Consider the following 15462-nt stretch of genomic DNA (forward strand, 5'->3'; position numbering starts at 1 on the left):
TCGACCTGCTGGGCTCCAGCGATCCTTCCGCCTCAGCCTTCCCAGTAGCAGGAACCACAGGCGCGTGCTACTGCACCCGGTTAATTTTTTATTTTTTTGTAGAGACAAGGTCTCGCCAAGTTGCCTAGGCTAGTCTCAAACCCGCAGGCTCAGACAATTCACCTGCCTTGGCCTCCCAAAGTGCTGGGATCACAGGCTGAGCCGCTGAACCCAGCCAACTATTTTAAAAGCTAAAAAAAAATCAGCGTATGGGGGGAGGCGAAATAAACCAAAATTATCTTTTGGAGGGCAGGCTCCTTATAGTATAGGCTTTCCCTGCTAGGTGAGTGTTCTAGGGACCCATCGGCATCAGTGTACCAGCTAGCATTGTTGTAAGAGACTGTGTTCGGCTTCAGTGAATTTTTTTTTGGAGATTCTTTCCGTAGATTTGCCCATTTCATGATGGGTGATTACGAGCACACCTGCCCACACTGCACTGAGTGTTCAGCAGTTTTTAACCAAAAACAGCATGACTACTGGTGCCCCACCCTCCCTAGTCACCCAGTCTTGTTCCCCAGCAACTTTTTGTTTTCCCAAGGAAAAAAGTCCTCCAAGGGAAATGTTTTGCTCATGAGCACTGGTAGTTTTGCTGATTGGAAGAAGTGAAACAAAAAACAGCAGAAGCACTAAAAGGCATCAAAGTTGACCAGTTCAGAAAGTGTTTTGAGCACTGGAAAAAGCATCTTTTTTTTTTTTTTTTGAGTTGGAGTCTCACTCTGTCGCCCAGACGGGAGTGCAGTGGCCGTGCCCGGCCACTGCAGCCTCGACCTGCTGGGCTCTGGTAATCCTTCCACCTCAGCCTTCTGAGTAGCCGGAATTACAGGCATGCGCTACCACACCTGGCTGATTTTTTTTAAAAATTTATTATAGAGATGAGGTCTCACCAAGTTGCCCAGGCGGGTCTCAAACCCGCGGGCTCAGGCAATCCACTCGCCTCAACCTCCCAAAGCGTGGGATTACAGGCTGAGCTGCTGAACCCGGCTGGAAGAAGCATCTTGATAGGTATATTGCATCAAACAGTACTTGAAGGTGACTGAAGTTTAAACATGTAAGAATACACACACAATTTTTCATAAATAAATTCCTGGGCTTTTTTGAGTCTCCCCTTGTATTGTTCCTTTACTCTTTTCAGATTACTGTAGTTTATGCTGTTGGGACTACAGACGTATATGAAATGGACTCTATCCACAGGACAAAGAGGCAAAATGTTTAATAACAAAATATGCTAGTTAAGTAAGGGTTGTCTTAAGGCAGTGTAAGATAGTTACCAGATGAAAAAAGATCCTAAGGGTTTTTTGAGTTGGGAGTAGAGTTGGATTACTGGGTCATTTTCAAGGAGTACATAGTGTCTGAGCAGAGCCCTACAGGATGGATATTTGACAGAGAGGAATGGGGAGAGAATTCCTCAGTGTTTGAAGGATAAAAGGAGGGGTAGAGGGAAGGCTTGTACAAACACACAAGGCACATTTAAGGCCAGTTAGGCAGAAATCATGTACAAGAGGGAGTAGTAATAGACAAAGCTGGAAAGTTCTATTGGAGTGGGTCACACAGAACCTTGGGTGCTGGTCCAGGGAGTTTATATGTGCAAATACAAGTACTGGTAGCATAAAATTCATCCATTTAAAGTATATTTTCAGTATATATGTAGATTTATGGAGGCATCACTATGATCTATTTTAGAACATTTTTATCACCCTGAAAAGAAGCTCCATATACCCATCACCAGTCACTCCTATGCCCTCTGCTCCCCCAACCCTGGGCAATCGCCAATCTATTTTCTGTCTCTATCAGTTTATCTTTTCTGGACAGATATTATCAAATAAAAGGGATCAATACATAGTCTTTTACCTTTACTCTTTCATTTACCTTAATGTTTCAGGGTTCATCCATCTTGTACCGTGTATTAGTACTCCATTCCTTTTTATTGCTGAATAATATTTAATTGTATGATTATACCACATTTATAAAGAAAATTATAAAGATTCACAGTTGATGGGCATTTGGGTTGTTTCTGCTTTTTTGCTATCATAAATGAGCACTCATATGCAAGTTTTTATTGTAAACATGTATTTTCATTTCTCTTGAACAGATACCTAGGAGTAGAATTACCAAGTCATTTGGTAATTCCATGTTTAAACTTTGAGGAATTGCCTGAGTGTTTACAAGCTCTATTTTTACATTCCTACCAATTGTGTATTTGGGTTCTAATTTCTCTACATCCTTGCCAACACTTGTTATTATGTGTCTTTTTTATTTTTGCCATACTGTTAGGTGTGAAGTGGTTATTGTTTCAATTTATGTTTCCTTAATGATTAATGATTAATGGTATTGAGTATCCTTCTTTTTTTTTTTTTTGAGTTGGAGTCTCACTCCATTGCCCAGGCTGGAGTGCAGTGGTACGCTCCTGGCCACCACAGCCTCAACCTGCTGGGCTCCAGTGATCCTTCTGCCTCAGCCTTCCAAGTAGCCAGAACCACAGGCGTGTACTACCACATCCGGCTAATTTTTGATTTATTGTAGAGATGAGGTCTCACCAAGTTGCCCGGGCAGGTCTTGAACCCATGGGCTCAGGCAATCCACCCATCTCGGCCTCCCAGAGTGCTGGGATTATAGGCTGAGCCACCGAGCCCGGCCAGTTATTGAGTATCCTTTATATGTTTATTAGTCATTTATATATCTTCATTGCTTTATAGGTTTTTGAGCAGCCAAATTGACATGAAATAAATTAGGCTTTGGGAAGATTTTTCTGGAAACATTGTGTACTATTGATTGGATGAAGAGCCAGGGGGTAGGTCAACCCAGTTTAGAGACTGAGGTGAGATAACATATGCTGGAACAGGGTTGTGATGCTGGGAATGAAAAAGAGACAGCTACGTAAGTGGTGGTAGGAAGAGAGAATGGACAAGAGTTTGATGGACTTGGCTGTGAAAGGTGAGGTGGTGAGAAGTCAGAGTTGAGTAAGAGGAATTTTGTAAAGACCACAAAGAAAATGGTGAAATTCTTATGAGATAACCTAGAAGTCAGAGAAAGATAAGACTCTCTGAGACTTTTGGAGGATGTTACCTGAATATTGAAATGAAAATACCCTCCATTTAACTATAGATGGATTAATGAGATTTGGGGAAGAATTTAAGATTTGTGGAACTCAGAGAGGCCTCTGCATTTCACAGAAGTGATCGTTGAGAAACGAGTGTGTGACAAGAGTGAGGAACCCAGGGATTACTGGGAAAAGTGTAGACACGAGAGCAGGAAGAGTTCATGGACAGTACCAGCTTGGGACATTTATGTTACACAGATGGCACAGTGTGGATGTTGAAGGCCAGATATGTGAACTCATTGATCCTTTCAAAGTAACCCAACCTCTTGAATTTCCCAGTTTCCATAAAGAAGTTTCTAAGAACTTCATGATGTTAGTTTGGCTTGGAGCCTTCTTCAACCTGTGTCTAATGGAAAAGGGCTGTAGTTATGACTGGTGTGGTGGTTTTCTACAGAAGACAAGGTAAAAGGTTCTAGTACATAAAATATCCTTCTCTAGAATGTTATTGTATATATTTCAGAGGGCAGAAAAATAACGGTATTATAATTTTCAAAGGAAAACTAAGTGGTAGCCCATGACATTATCATCTTAGTCTGTCCCATATTTGGTCTGAATTTAAGACTGGTATGATTGGTTCACTTTTAGAGGTCAATTATTATTGGCTTCTAATTTTTGAATATTTTTGCCTGTGATTTGAATTTCCTTCTAATGTGTGTATCCTTTAATTTATCAGATTCATTATGGTTCCAAGTGGTAACATGGGAGTGTTTGATCCAACAGAAATACATAATCGAGGGCAGCTGAAGTCACACATGAAGGAAGCCATGATCAAGCTTGGCTTTCATTTGCTCTGTTTCTTCATGTATCTTTATAGGTAAGTTTAAAGTCCTCTGGACACTTTCCTAGAGGCCATATTTGCTTTTGATTGGTGAGATATTACTGTAGGATTTTGCACGGAGATTGCAAAACATCCGTTTTGGGGATTATGTGATGTCCTTGTGGCTGTGTAGATTTTTCATGTGTGTCATTGAATCAGTGTTCTGTCTGACCTATAGTAGATTTACTCTGGTATCTTAGTTATGCCTTATTGAGTATGTCAACATGTTTGAAACTATCTTTGCTATTATTTTCCTGCCCTAGTTTACAGCTGTGAGGTTTCACTGCCTGTTATAAGCATTGATATATGTACCCTCAGACACCATCCCCCTCCTCCTGGGTCTCCAGGGCAGCCACTCTTGACACCTTTTATCCAAATTATACTGATCTTTCTTGGCAGTAAGGAATTCAGGTGTCAGGCTGATTCTCCAGCAAAAGTGATCTGTTTTAGTAAAATTGCATCAGTCTTACAGTTATAACACAATGAAAGTAAGAATTAATATGAATGATTGGCTGTCAGACACTGGAAGCCTTTTGTAGTTCTGTTTTAAACTTAAACTTATTCCCTTATGTTTTAGAGGTGAACATGTCACCTTTCCTTTGTCTATCATAGAACCATAGAATAGAGCAAAGGAGAGAAAAAATATTCATGTGTATATGATTGGGAAACCTTTTCAGAAGCTAGACATCAGGCCTAACTTTTGTATCAAAGCTTTAATTAGAATCACACATGTTTTTTCCCCAGGTGAATTTTAATTTTTCACATATGCATAAGGACTGTTTGGAAAAACTTGTACTGAAGTAAACTTCTTTTAGAAAATTCCTGATTAGAAACTGTATAGAGACCATTGCCTTACTAGTCTCTGGTGTGCCATGTGCTCTTTGAGCTATGGCCACTGCCATGTTTCCTAAGCTTTGGCCCCCTTCCCTCCCTCGGGGAGGTGAATCACCTCTCTCCCTAATTTGCTTTCTAAATAAACTATATTTTCTAACCTGAAAAAAAAAAAAAGGAACTGCATAGAAGGGAAGAGAGGAACGGGCTGGGGGAAGGCCACATAATAACATAAAGGGTACTTGATTCTAAACCAGGAGAAGTGAGGACAGGTGGAGGCCCAAACTTCACCTGCACGTTGGTTACTTATGTACCTAATCCTGACTTGTACCCACATCTTTAAAATAAAAGTGTGTATAGATATATATGTGTGCATAGGAATATATATAAAAGAAACTGTATAGAGGTAGCAGTTTTTAAAAATTACCAATTTGTCTGAAATTGTTTAGAAGTCAGAGCCATTCTAGTCTCTGTTTGACATAGAAGGCTTCCTAAAATTCTTTTGCTGTACGAAATCCACCCATTAGTATAAGTTAGATTAGATTGAAATTGGAGCTTGCATAGTTTTCTTTTCACTATTGATCTTATTTGCTTTTCTGTATTTTAAGAACTGGGGCAAGCCGGGCTCGGTGGCTCAGCCTGTAATCCCGCGCCTTTGGGAGGCTGAGGTGAATGGATTGCCTGAGCCCGCGGGTTCGAGACCCGCCTGGGCAGCGAGACCTCATCTCTACAGTAAATCAAAAAATCAGCCGGGCGTGGTGGCGCATGCCTGTAATTCCGGCTACTCGGAAGGCTGAGGCGGAAGGATCGCCGGAGCCCAGCAGGTCGAGGCTGCGGTGGCCGGGAGCGGCCACTGCACTCCAGTCTGGGCGACAGAGTGAGACTCCAACTCAAAAAAACAAAACAAAGAACTGGGGCAGAGAAAGTCTACTGGCATCAGTTTCTGGTTTTCCGTGCTAATGTGCTTAATTTTTAATCCGGGTATCAAAGATGCAGAATAAAGAGCAAATAAATTTAATATTAACATAATGAAGCCGGGTTCAGTGGCTCAGCCTGTAATCCCACGTCTTTGGGAGGCTGAGGTGAATGAATTGCCTGAGGCCTCGGGTTGGAGACCCGCCTGGGCAGGCAAGACCTCATCTCTATAATAAATCAAAAAAATTAGCCGGGCGTGGTAGCGTGCGCCTGTAGTTCCAGCTACTCGGAAGGCTGAGGCAGAAGGATCGCTGGAGCCCAGCAGGTCAAGGCTGCTGTGGCCAGGAGCAGCCACTGCACTCCAGTCTGGGCGACAGAGTGAGACTCCAACTCAAAAAAAAACAACAAAAAACCATAATAATGCACCTATTGTTTTATTACTGTATATCCTTAACATCATGTATGTTCCCTTTTATTTGTCCATTTCTGAAGACAAAAAATAAGCAGGGATTGTCTTAACTGATATGATTTTCTTCATTCTTTCCCCCTACAGGCTTCACACTGTTGGAAAGTAAACTAGAGCAGACATTCCGGGGTTTAGGTCACGTGGGCTTTCTTGGGGCGGTGCTGTAGGTACAGCCATGAAGTTACACTTTGGGGAGTAAATGTAGCTTGGGGAACAGTATCTTGCTTAGTAGGCCCAGTCTTAGGATTTAAAAATGTACAAGAATTTCTGAGTTGTTGAACTTAAAGCTGTGGGAAAATGACCTGGAGGAATCAAGCAGCAATGTGGGACAGGTTTAAGGTATGGCTCTTTACAACAAAAAAGAGACAAGCAACCTATATATCTGGTTGGCTTGGACAGCTGCATTCCTCACCGGCTGCATCCTTTCCTTTTCTCTCTCATCACTTTTAGCTGCATTGCTGTCACCTTACCCCTTGGTGTTACTCATACAAGGGGTCAGGATGGAGTTGTCTCAGAAGATGTCTTTGTACATTTTTCTCTTGGTTTTTGGTTGCTGTTGTTTAAAAGTGGTTTTCTGTAATTCCGGCTACTCAGAAGGCTGAGGCGGAAGGATCGCCAGAGCCCAGCAGGTCGAGGCTGCGGTGACCGGGAGCGGCCACTGCACTCCAGTCTGGGTGACAGAGACTCCAACTCAAAAAAAAAAAAAAAAAAGTGGTTTTCTTACCAAGTCTTCAGCTTTTGATTACAGGGATTTTATGCTGCCCCTGTTTGTATTTAACACCTGCCACACATTGTGTGGTGCCTTGCACAGAGAAGGCATGTAGGGCTTGTTAAATAGGGTTAAATTTTTGAAAAAAAATCCTCATCTTCTTTAAAGAATCCTTTAGGTTTTTTAGTTAGGTGCTAACCTAGTGGAATTTGGACTCTACCACTTATTTGTGACTTGGTGCTAGTTTCTTAACCTCTCTGCGTTTTAGGCATTTGATCTCAGCAGAGCAAAGCTGATCCCAGTATTTAAAAGGAAAGGATGGTTTTGTTATTGCTGCTTGTTAACCGTGGCGGTTTTAGTAGAGTAGTATTTATTGGGTGACTGCTCTGTGTAAGACACTGCAAGTGACACACAGGAGCAGCACAGAATTCCTACAGTAGAAGCTTGGAGCTGGTCACTGCAGCACTGGAGTGCTAGTAGAACATGAAGCAGTGATGCCCCAGCGGGTCCTGCTCTTGTCTCAGAAGAGCTCACAGTCCAGTGGTAGACCAGCACGTAAGCTGCAGCCGGCAGGAAGGTGGCGAGTATGGAAGGAAGTCCTGTCACTGTTCTGGGCTGAGAGGCCAGCTCCCAAACGAGGTGCCTCTGACCCCAGTCATGAAGCCTCATTAGGAATTTATTGTTTGTTTTTAAAGAATGCATGCGTTTTCAAAGGCATATGGTAAGGAATTTCTACTAGTTTGATGGGGAGTCTAGACTTATTGACAGTATTTATAAAGATCTGGCTAGAGAATTCAAGGTTTTTTTCCTGGATCCAACTTTTTTTTTTTTTTTTTTTAATCTATGGCCCAGTATTGGTTTTAGGTTATAATACCCCCAGCCTCACCCCAGTTACTTTTTTTCTTCGTGAAAAAATTAGAACATTGAGAGGCCCTGATATATTCTTTCCTTTGGGTATAAATTATTGTCTTTTACTCAAATGAATGTTCCTTCATGAATGTGTATACCAGACGAGACTCTGAAGGAATACTCCTAAGGGAACATTAGTAACATTAATTTCTTCTTTTCACAGTATGATTTTAGCTTTGATAAATGACTGAAGCTGGAGAAGCTGTGGTTGAAGTCCGCCTACACTACAGTGCACAGTTGAGGAGCCAGAAACAACTTTACATCATCCTTAGAACCGTGACCATAGCAGTATATATTTTCCTCTTTGAACAAAAAACTATTTTTGCTGTATTTTTACCATATAAAGTATTTAAAAAACATGGATTGAGTTTCTGTAGATTTCTGGTTCTCAACTTTAGCCTGAACCCCAATGCTGGAAGGTGTTTTTTAATCATCTGTATGTTGAAAGTGGTTATTTGTATATAGGAACAGGACTGCCTTGCCTGCCAGAGAAATACAGGACAGACCCTAGTGGGAACACTTAAGAGATGAGCAAAGCTGTTCAAGTCTACTGAAAAGTCAGAGTGCAAAACACTGTTAATCTGTACAAAAGAAGAAGAGTTAATTATGCTTTTTGCCTGTATTGTGACACCTTCATTTAATATAATTTGAAGATTTATGAGACTGTCAGCTAAAAAGCTTTTCAAAAGAATGCCAGCAGGCCGGGTGTGGTGGCTCATGCCTGTAACACCAGCACTTTGAGAGGCTAAGGCGGGAGGACTGCTTGAGACCAGGAGTTCAAAACCAGCCTGGGCAACGCAGTGAGACCTCATTTCTAAACAAATACATAAAATTTAAAAATTAAAATGAAGTAATGTCAACACAAAATGACATTCAAAATATATCTATTTCTTTGCAGAATTTGTGAAACCCTGTAAGCCATTTTCCCAGGTGCAATGTAATTCCTGTTTATAGAAAGGAAAAATAAATTTAAAAACCAAACTTATCCAGAACTTTTGTTTAAAAGCCACTGCCTCCTTGATCATCCCCTAGCCCATAAAATCGCTCTGGCTCTCACCAGTCTTATTCTTGTAATTATTCCAACTGTATATTTTAATGGGTTTAGAAAGGTGATTTGGTAATCTGATTAGAAGCAGGAATAGTCAGTCCTTCATTGTCAACGAAATCCAGCCTGTTAGCACTCTGTTTGGTGCTAGGTTAACCCTCTGCCCTTCTGCACTGACCACTTTTTGAATTGAGACCCAATACAAGCTGTTTCATGGACATAGCAATATACAACCAGCCTCTGTTCCTTGGAGCTATTACTTGTAGACTCTTGCAGTTGATGAGCACAGTTCATCTTGTCAGCTCTGTCTGCCAGCTCTTGCAGGGAAGAGTAAACCTGGCAGTTTATCCTCAGTTCTGGTTTGTGCTTTAATGTTGTTATCAAGCATTGGCGTTTAGGTGTTTTATGGCAGAATCCAAAGTGATTATTCACTCTGGTGAGACAGAACTGGGTGGCTAAGCAAGATGTGTGGTCCCCAAAGTTTAAATGTCATGTGTCCTTTTTTGGCCCTGGATTGGTCTAGCCTTGGCGGAAGCAAGAGGGCCACTAAGCTAACCTTCTGCTATAGGTAGACCGTGTCTCGAGGATGGAAGTGGTGCCCTGGCAAAACATGAAAAGAACAGTGAATAGCAGGCAGAGTAAACTTGGCTCTGTTGGCCTCTTTGGGGTCGCAGAAATTGCTCCCGTGGTAGTGTTATATTTCTGCCAGGCAAAGGGCCAAGAAGTTGTAGCACAGAAATTACTTAGCTTGCATGTCTTTTTCTTACCTTTTCCCTCGAGGCACCTTCTGTTTAAAAAACAGGCCCTTCACTCTGCTTTCCCCCCCTAACTTCTAGGGCCTCTGCTCAAGCTTTTAAAACAATGAAGCTGTTGAAAAACTGAAATCCTTAGAACTGATAGACAAACAGGCTACTTAAACTCAAAGGTTGTGCAGGACTTTCGACCAAAATGTTTTATCTTCTCTCTGAAGTTTTCTTAATAACCAAAACAGAAAGCCATGGAGTTGAGAGCTTTTGGACTGTTGGTTTACATACTGTCAGGCAGAAGTGGCTGAAGCTGAGCAAATCGGAAAAGTGCCTTGTTTACAACAAGGGACACGAGCGTTTCACTTCTGAAGCATTAATTGCAGCTAAAAACAACAGCTAAAAACAAGTAACCCTTTTTGTATTACATTTCTGTATCGAAGTCCGGGGGGTCACTCTAGTTTTTAAAGCAATTTTTTAGGGGCTCTTCTACAGACGATGAAAAGGGGGACAAAAGCACTGACATAATTTCCTGTGCTTTTCACTGATTGGAGAGCCACACAGTATCCTTTGGTGTAACTTCCTCATCTCAGAGATAGAGAACTGAGGCCTAGTGATTGCCTGAGGTGTCATCACTGCGAGCATCTGGAATCCTGCTGTGTAGCCCAGTGTTCTTTCTTCCTTATTCTTTGTCCTGTCCCTCCATCAAGGCAGTACCCGGGGCCCTGTCAGTACAGACTACCCTGGTGTGCTCTATGTGCATATTTTTATCTGTGTATCTATTTCCTTGTCTTTGTCCTTCTATTCTTTGATAGCAGGTGCCCTTGCTAATACTAGAAGCTCAGCCGAGGAAGCAAGATCCAAGATGCAGTTCATCAAAGCCTAGCAGGCCCTCAGCTGCCTTTTCATGCCTGCCATACATGGTGATGGAATAAAACCTGATCTGGCCTTACTTTGCAGTTGAGAGCTAAGAAAGCTTCCCATAGTACTTAATCCCCTGCGGCACTTACCACTTTCTATCTGGTATCACAGCTATTTGTAAGCAGTTAACTGCTCTTTCTAGATTGTACGCTCCTGGAGGGCAGAGTACACTCACATTTGTTTCTATCTTCTTCCTTTTCTGGCACCCAACACAGTGCCTTGCACACAGAAACAAAAAATGATTGTTGAATGAATAAGTAAATCTGATTGTCTTGTTCTATTGCTTTTATGGCAAGAGGTCTAACGGATGTCTTTTTAAGTCAGAAGCAATAGAGCAACATAATCAGGTTCACCATCTTTGTTTTCAAGGCAGTCACATTATGAAATATTCTAAGACACTCTAGGTTAGGAAAGGAAACTGGTATTTTGGTCCACGTGAGACTGGTTAAGTCAGCTTTGCTCATAGGTAATATTTTGTCAAATAGTTTTGAAAAGTATCATACTACGTGTAATTAGTTGTCCTCTCTGGATTTAAGCCATGCTTTTCATGAATATTCTAAAAGGCAGTAAACGGTTTTTTTGCTTCAGTCAAATACAGTCTAATGACTGAAGGTCATTCAAAGCCTCAGAATTATCATTCTGAACTGCAGTATCAATGATAATCAGTCTGGTCATGTTAAAGGGATTGTTCGCTGAGCGAACTTGGTACTGAGCTCAAGTTGCTCTTTAGAATGTTCCTTGGTAAAGGCTGCTTTTATTTTCAATTGCTTCCCTCTGAAGTTGGGTGGGGGAAGTGTGAGTGGGTACGTGGTCAGAATTAGCAAGCTGAGACCTCGGGTTTGACTGTGGCTTCCTCTGCTGTACATTTGGTTTGCTACATCCGTTATGGAGAAATTTTGGTTTCATCTCTATCAGTTTCCATTACACATTAGCACCTAATAAAATTGTGAGTTGGCTTAATATATACCTAAATTCCTGTTTTCTAGATCCCATTTCACAGATTGGATGCAAAGTGGGTACTGGCTGAGAGGGGAACCTCTCACATGTTGATCAGTTAAGACTAACACCTTTGATGCCACTGTTATCTGTTAGAGACCTGTGGGGCAAGGCTGATCCTGGAAGACTCGATATAAACATACTAACTTTTTGGAAAAGAGTAACAAGGATCTTTAGGTGGCAATTTTCTATTTCATCAGCTGCAATAATCAACATATGGTCCTTCTTATTTTATCCATAACCTATTCCCTTCTGTGTCCCACCTCGTTTTGAAGCAAATCCCAGACATCATTACCTCTGTAATATTTTAGTATGTATCTCTGTAAGACAAGGGCTCTTAAAACACATACCATAATACCAATGTGTCATACATGAACTAGTATTTTCTTAGTATTAAACACCCAGTTGGTGCTCAAATTTCCTCCACTGGCTCACAAGTTTTACAGCTGGCTTGTTTACACTGAGATCAAAACAAGGCCTGTACATTTTGTTTGGTTAATATCTCTTCAGCCTCCTAACCTATTACCTTCCCTCATTCTCTCTTTCTCGTCCTTGAAGTTGTTCAAGGAAGTGGGTCATTCAACAAAGTAATGAAGTCATGTTATGTAAAACTTCCAATGTTCTGGATTTTGCTGACTGCATTCTCTGTGATGCTAACTTTTAAACTGCTCTTAAAAAGTAGTTTATAGTTTTACTACATGCATTCTCAGACATTACAATGACATTTGGCAGGATGTCATTTCCTGCTTTTATAGATAAAGGGACTATAAGTTTAACAGATTAAGCAACTTGATTGGAGACAGACAGCAAGTGATACAATTTATATTCAGGTCTGATCACTCCAAAACCCATGAATGTAACCACTGCCCTATAAGTTTACAAAGCAACTTAAAGGTATTCAACCTTATTGTGAGCTGGGTATGATGGTTCATGCCTGCAATCTCAGCACTTTGGGAGGCCAAGGCAAGAGGATCACTTGAGCCCAGGAGTTCCAGACCAGCCTAGGCAACATACCCCACAAAACTTCATGAGTCTGTTCTATTGATTGATTTAATTGTATGGAGAGGTCTCCTGAGTTTCATAAGTGTCCTTTCCTTGAATTAAGCAGTTAACTCTAATTAGTAAAGTGGGGCTTTAAACTTTTCACCTGTCTTTGACAAGTTTTAAGTTTTCCCAAGGTAAAGTGGTCATCAATAGACTAAAGGAAGTGTATTGTAGGTACTGTGATTAAAAACATGAGCTCAGCTGCTCCTAGGTTACAGTTCCAGCTCCTTCACACTCGTTTTTTTGTTAACCCTATTTCCCTCATTTGTAAAATGGGAATTACAGAGTATCTGCCCCATAAAGATACCTTGATATTTATTTTTTTGAGATGGGGTCTTGCTCTGTCGCCCAGGCTGGAGTGCAGTGGCACATCACAGCTCACTGTAACCACAGGCTCCTGGGCTCAAAGCATCCTCCCAACTCAGCCTCCTGAGTAGCTGGGACCATAGGCATGCCACCATCTAGCCACCATTTTGACATTTAAATGAGAAGAATGCATATAAAGTGGCTCATCCACAGTGGCTGGCCTACAGTAAGCACTCAAATGCATTAGCGCAAATGAGTATCTGTTGATTATTAATTTTGCTCAGTAATCAAATAGGTGTGTCTGTATAATGTTGTGGTTTGTCCCTTTCAAAACCCTTCTAGCTCCTGCTTTGAATTCTTGGTTTTATCACTAAAGGAACATAGCATAGTCTTGTAGTTTTCCAATGCCAATAAGTGGATTAGTGCTAGTCCAACAATAAAATTACCTGAGTGTTAACAACAACAAAAAAATTCCAGATCTCCCCTTTGACTGAAAGGTGGCTAAGAACTCTGAAATTTTAAAAAGCCCCTACTTGAGTCTCACATGCATTTGGATTTAGAGGTTAAAAGCACAGGCTTTGGAACCAAACAGGTTATTTAAGCTTGAGTTTATCATCTGAAAAAAATGTGAGCAGTAATAATTTACAGATGTGGAAGTTTCAGTGAGGTATATTACATGCTTAGCACAGTGTCTGGCATGTGATAGGCACTCCAATTGTATACTTTTATGAAGAGGATGTACAGAAAGAAAAATAAAATTAGAATCAAATTAGTTGTTTAGTGTATTTTGTGGACAAGTTAACAGAAACGAACTGAAAAGGTCATTTCATGTAAATCCTCTAAAGGGGCCAAAAAGCCCATTTAAACATATTTGAGAAAGGTTCAGGCAAGTTCATCTAAATTGATTTTCCTTTTTAAAATAGTGCATAAAGATCCAAAAGATATTTTGTCTTCAGTTAAAAATGAATTTGTCCGTTCTCTTAAAAGGACTTCTAGAACGCTTTTTGTTTTTTTGCCAGTGTAAGCAAGATAGTGAGATTCCCATCTCTACAAAAATAAAAAAATTAGCTAGGTGTGGTGGCACTACTTGGGAGGCTTAAGTGGGAGGATCCTTTGAGCCCAAGAGACTGAGGCGGCAGTGAGCCATGATTGTGCTACTGTATTTTAGCCTGGAAGACAGAGTAAGACCCAACTCAAAAAACAAAAAAGTTTTATTTTGATAAGTTCTCACTGTATTGCCCAGGCTGATCAGTGGCATGATCATTAGCTCAGTGGAACCTCAAACTCCGGGATTTACGTGATCCTCCTGTATCAGCCTCCTGACTAGCTAGAACTACAGGCATGTGCTGCCACGCTCGGCTAACTTTTAAATTTTTTGTAGAGATGGAAACTTACTATGTTGTTCAGGTGCCTGGCCATTTTTGTTGTTGATAATAAAGTACGGGATCCCTTTTCTGAATGCACAGCTTACAAATTGATATTTTTCAGCTGTGGGTGATATGGGAAAATTATTCAGTATTTGGAAGCTATTAGGAATACAATTTTCAATTCGATGTGTAGCTCCATCTCTTAACTACATTCAAAACATGGCAGGAAAAATCCATGCTGGAGAATATTTAGCTTATTCATTCATTATTATAGACATGGCCTATTACTATGGCCAACTGTCTATGTCTAGATGCTTTTCTTGATAGTCTTCAATTGTGTTATGAGGCTGGGTGCTGTGGCTCACAACTGTAACCCCAGCACTTTGGGAGGCCAAGGTGGATCACTTGAAGCCAGGAATTTGAGGCCAGCCTAGGCAATGCAGCAAGACCTCTAAAAAACTAATAAATTGTCTATGAGGGACTCGTGTACATAAAGTTGCACCAACCACTTATGCTCACATCAGAAAGGGAAATGAAAACTTGATTAAAAATTTACTATTCTTTTCTGATTCCCACATTAGCTATGATCACATGCTGACTTAATACTTTTAACTGTGCCAGGCAGCGTGGTGGCTTAATCCCAGCACTTTGGGAGGCTAAGGAGAGAGGATTGCCTGAGCCCAGGGTTCAAGACCAGCCTGGGCAACTTGGCAAGACCTTGTCTCTACAATTAAAAAAAAAAATTAGCCAGGTGTGGTGGTGCACGCCTGTGGTTCCAGCTATTTGAAAGGCTGAGATGGAAGGATCGCCTGAGCCCAGCAGACTGAGGCTGGGGGGGGCCGCGAGTGCTACTGTACTCCAGCATGGGTGACAGTGAGACTCTGACCCAAAAATAAATTATCATAAGTTAACTATGTAATTAGAATATAGTTTCATATATAGCAAGCTCACTTAAGTAGACTAATCAAATTTGAGGGGGAAAGGCCCACTGCCACAAAACCAGCAGACACTTAGGATCCTTTGAAATGGTGATAGTATGACTGAATCAATTTTTTCAGGAAAAAAAAACTCAAGTATAAGCCATTATATGATGTATCTAAATAACAATTTTTCTCTTGCTTAAGTGGAAGAGAACTAGATTGTGTGTATGTTCTTACAATTTTAAAAATTGCTGGTTTTGAACTCCTGGGCTCAAGCAATCCTCCTGGCTTGGCCTCCCAAAGTGCTGGGATTACAGGCATGAGCCATGGTGCCTAG

General features: G+C 41.1%; 1 protein-coding gene across 3 annotated transcripts in view; it reads left to right on the top strand.

Annotated features, from left to right (window-relative positions):
* CNIH4 (cornichon family AMPA receptor auxiliary protein 4) overlaps positions 1-8144 on the top strand; it is a 22153-nt gene extending 14009 nt beyond the window's left edge. For 2 of the 3 annotated variants that reach the window (XM_008065160.1, XM_008065161.2), the window contains exons 4-5: positions 3810-3950; positions 7947-8144. In XM_008065160.1, the coding sequence (XP_008063351.1) occupies positions 3810-3950; positions 7947-7974 (169 nt within the window). In that variant the 3' untranslated portion in view covers positions 7975-8144. The remainder of the gene's footprint in view (positions 1-3809; positions 3951-7946) is intronic. The other variant, XM_021716107.1, reaches the window with a different exon arrangement.
* Positions 8145-15462: the final 7318 nt, after the last annotated feature.

Source organism: Carlito syrichta, unplaced genomic scaffold, assembly GCF_000164805.1.
Source record: "Carlito syrichta isolate Samal-C Ts95f unplaced genomic scaffold, Tarsius_syrichta-2.0.1 Scaffold308169, whole genome shotgun sequence".
Classification (NCBI taxonomy): domain Eukaryota; kingdom Metazoa; phylum Chordata; class Mammalia; order Primates; family Tarsiidae; genus Carlito; species Carlito syrichta.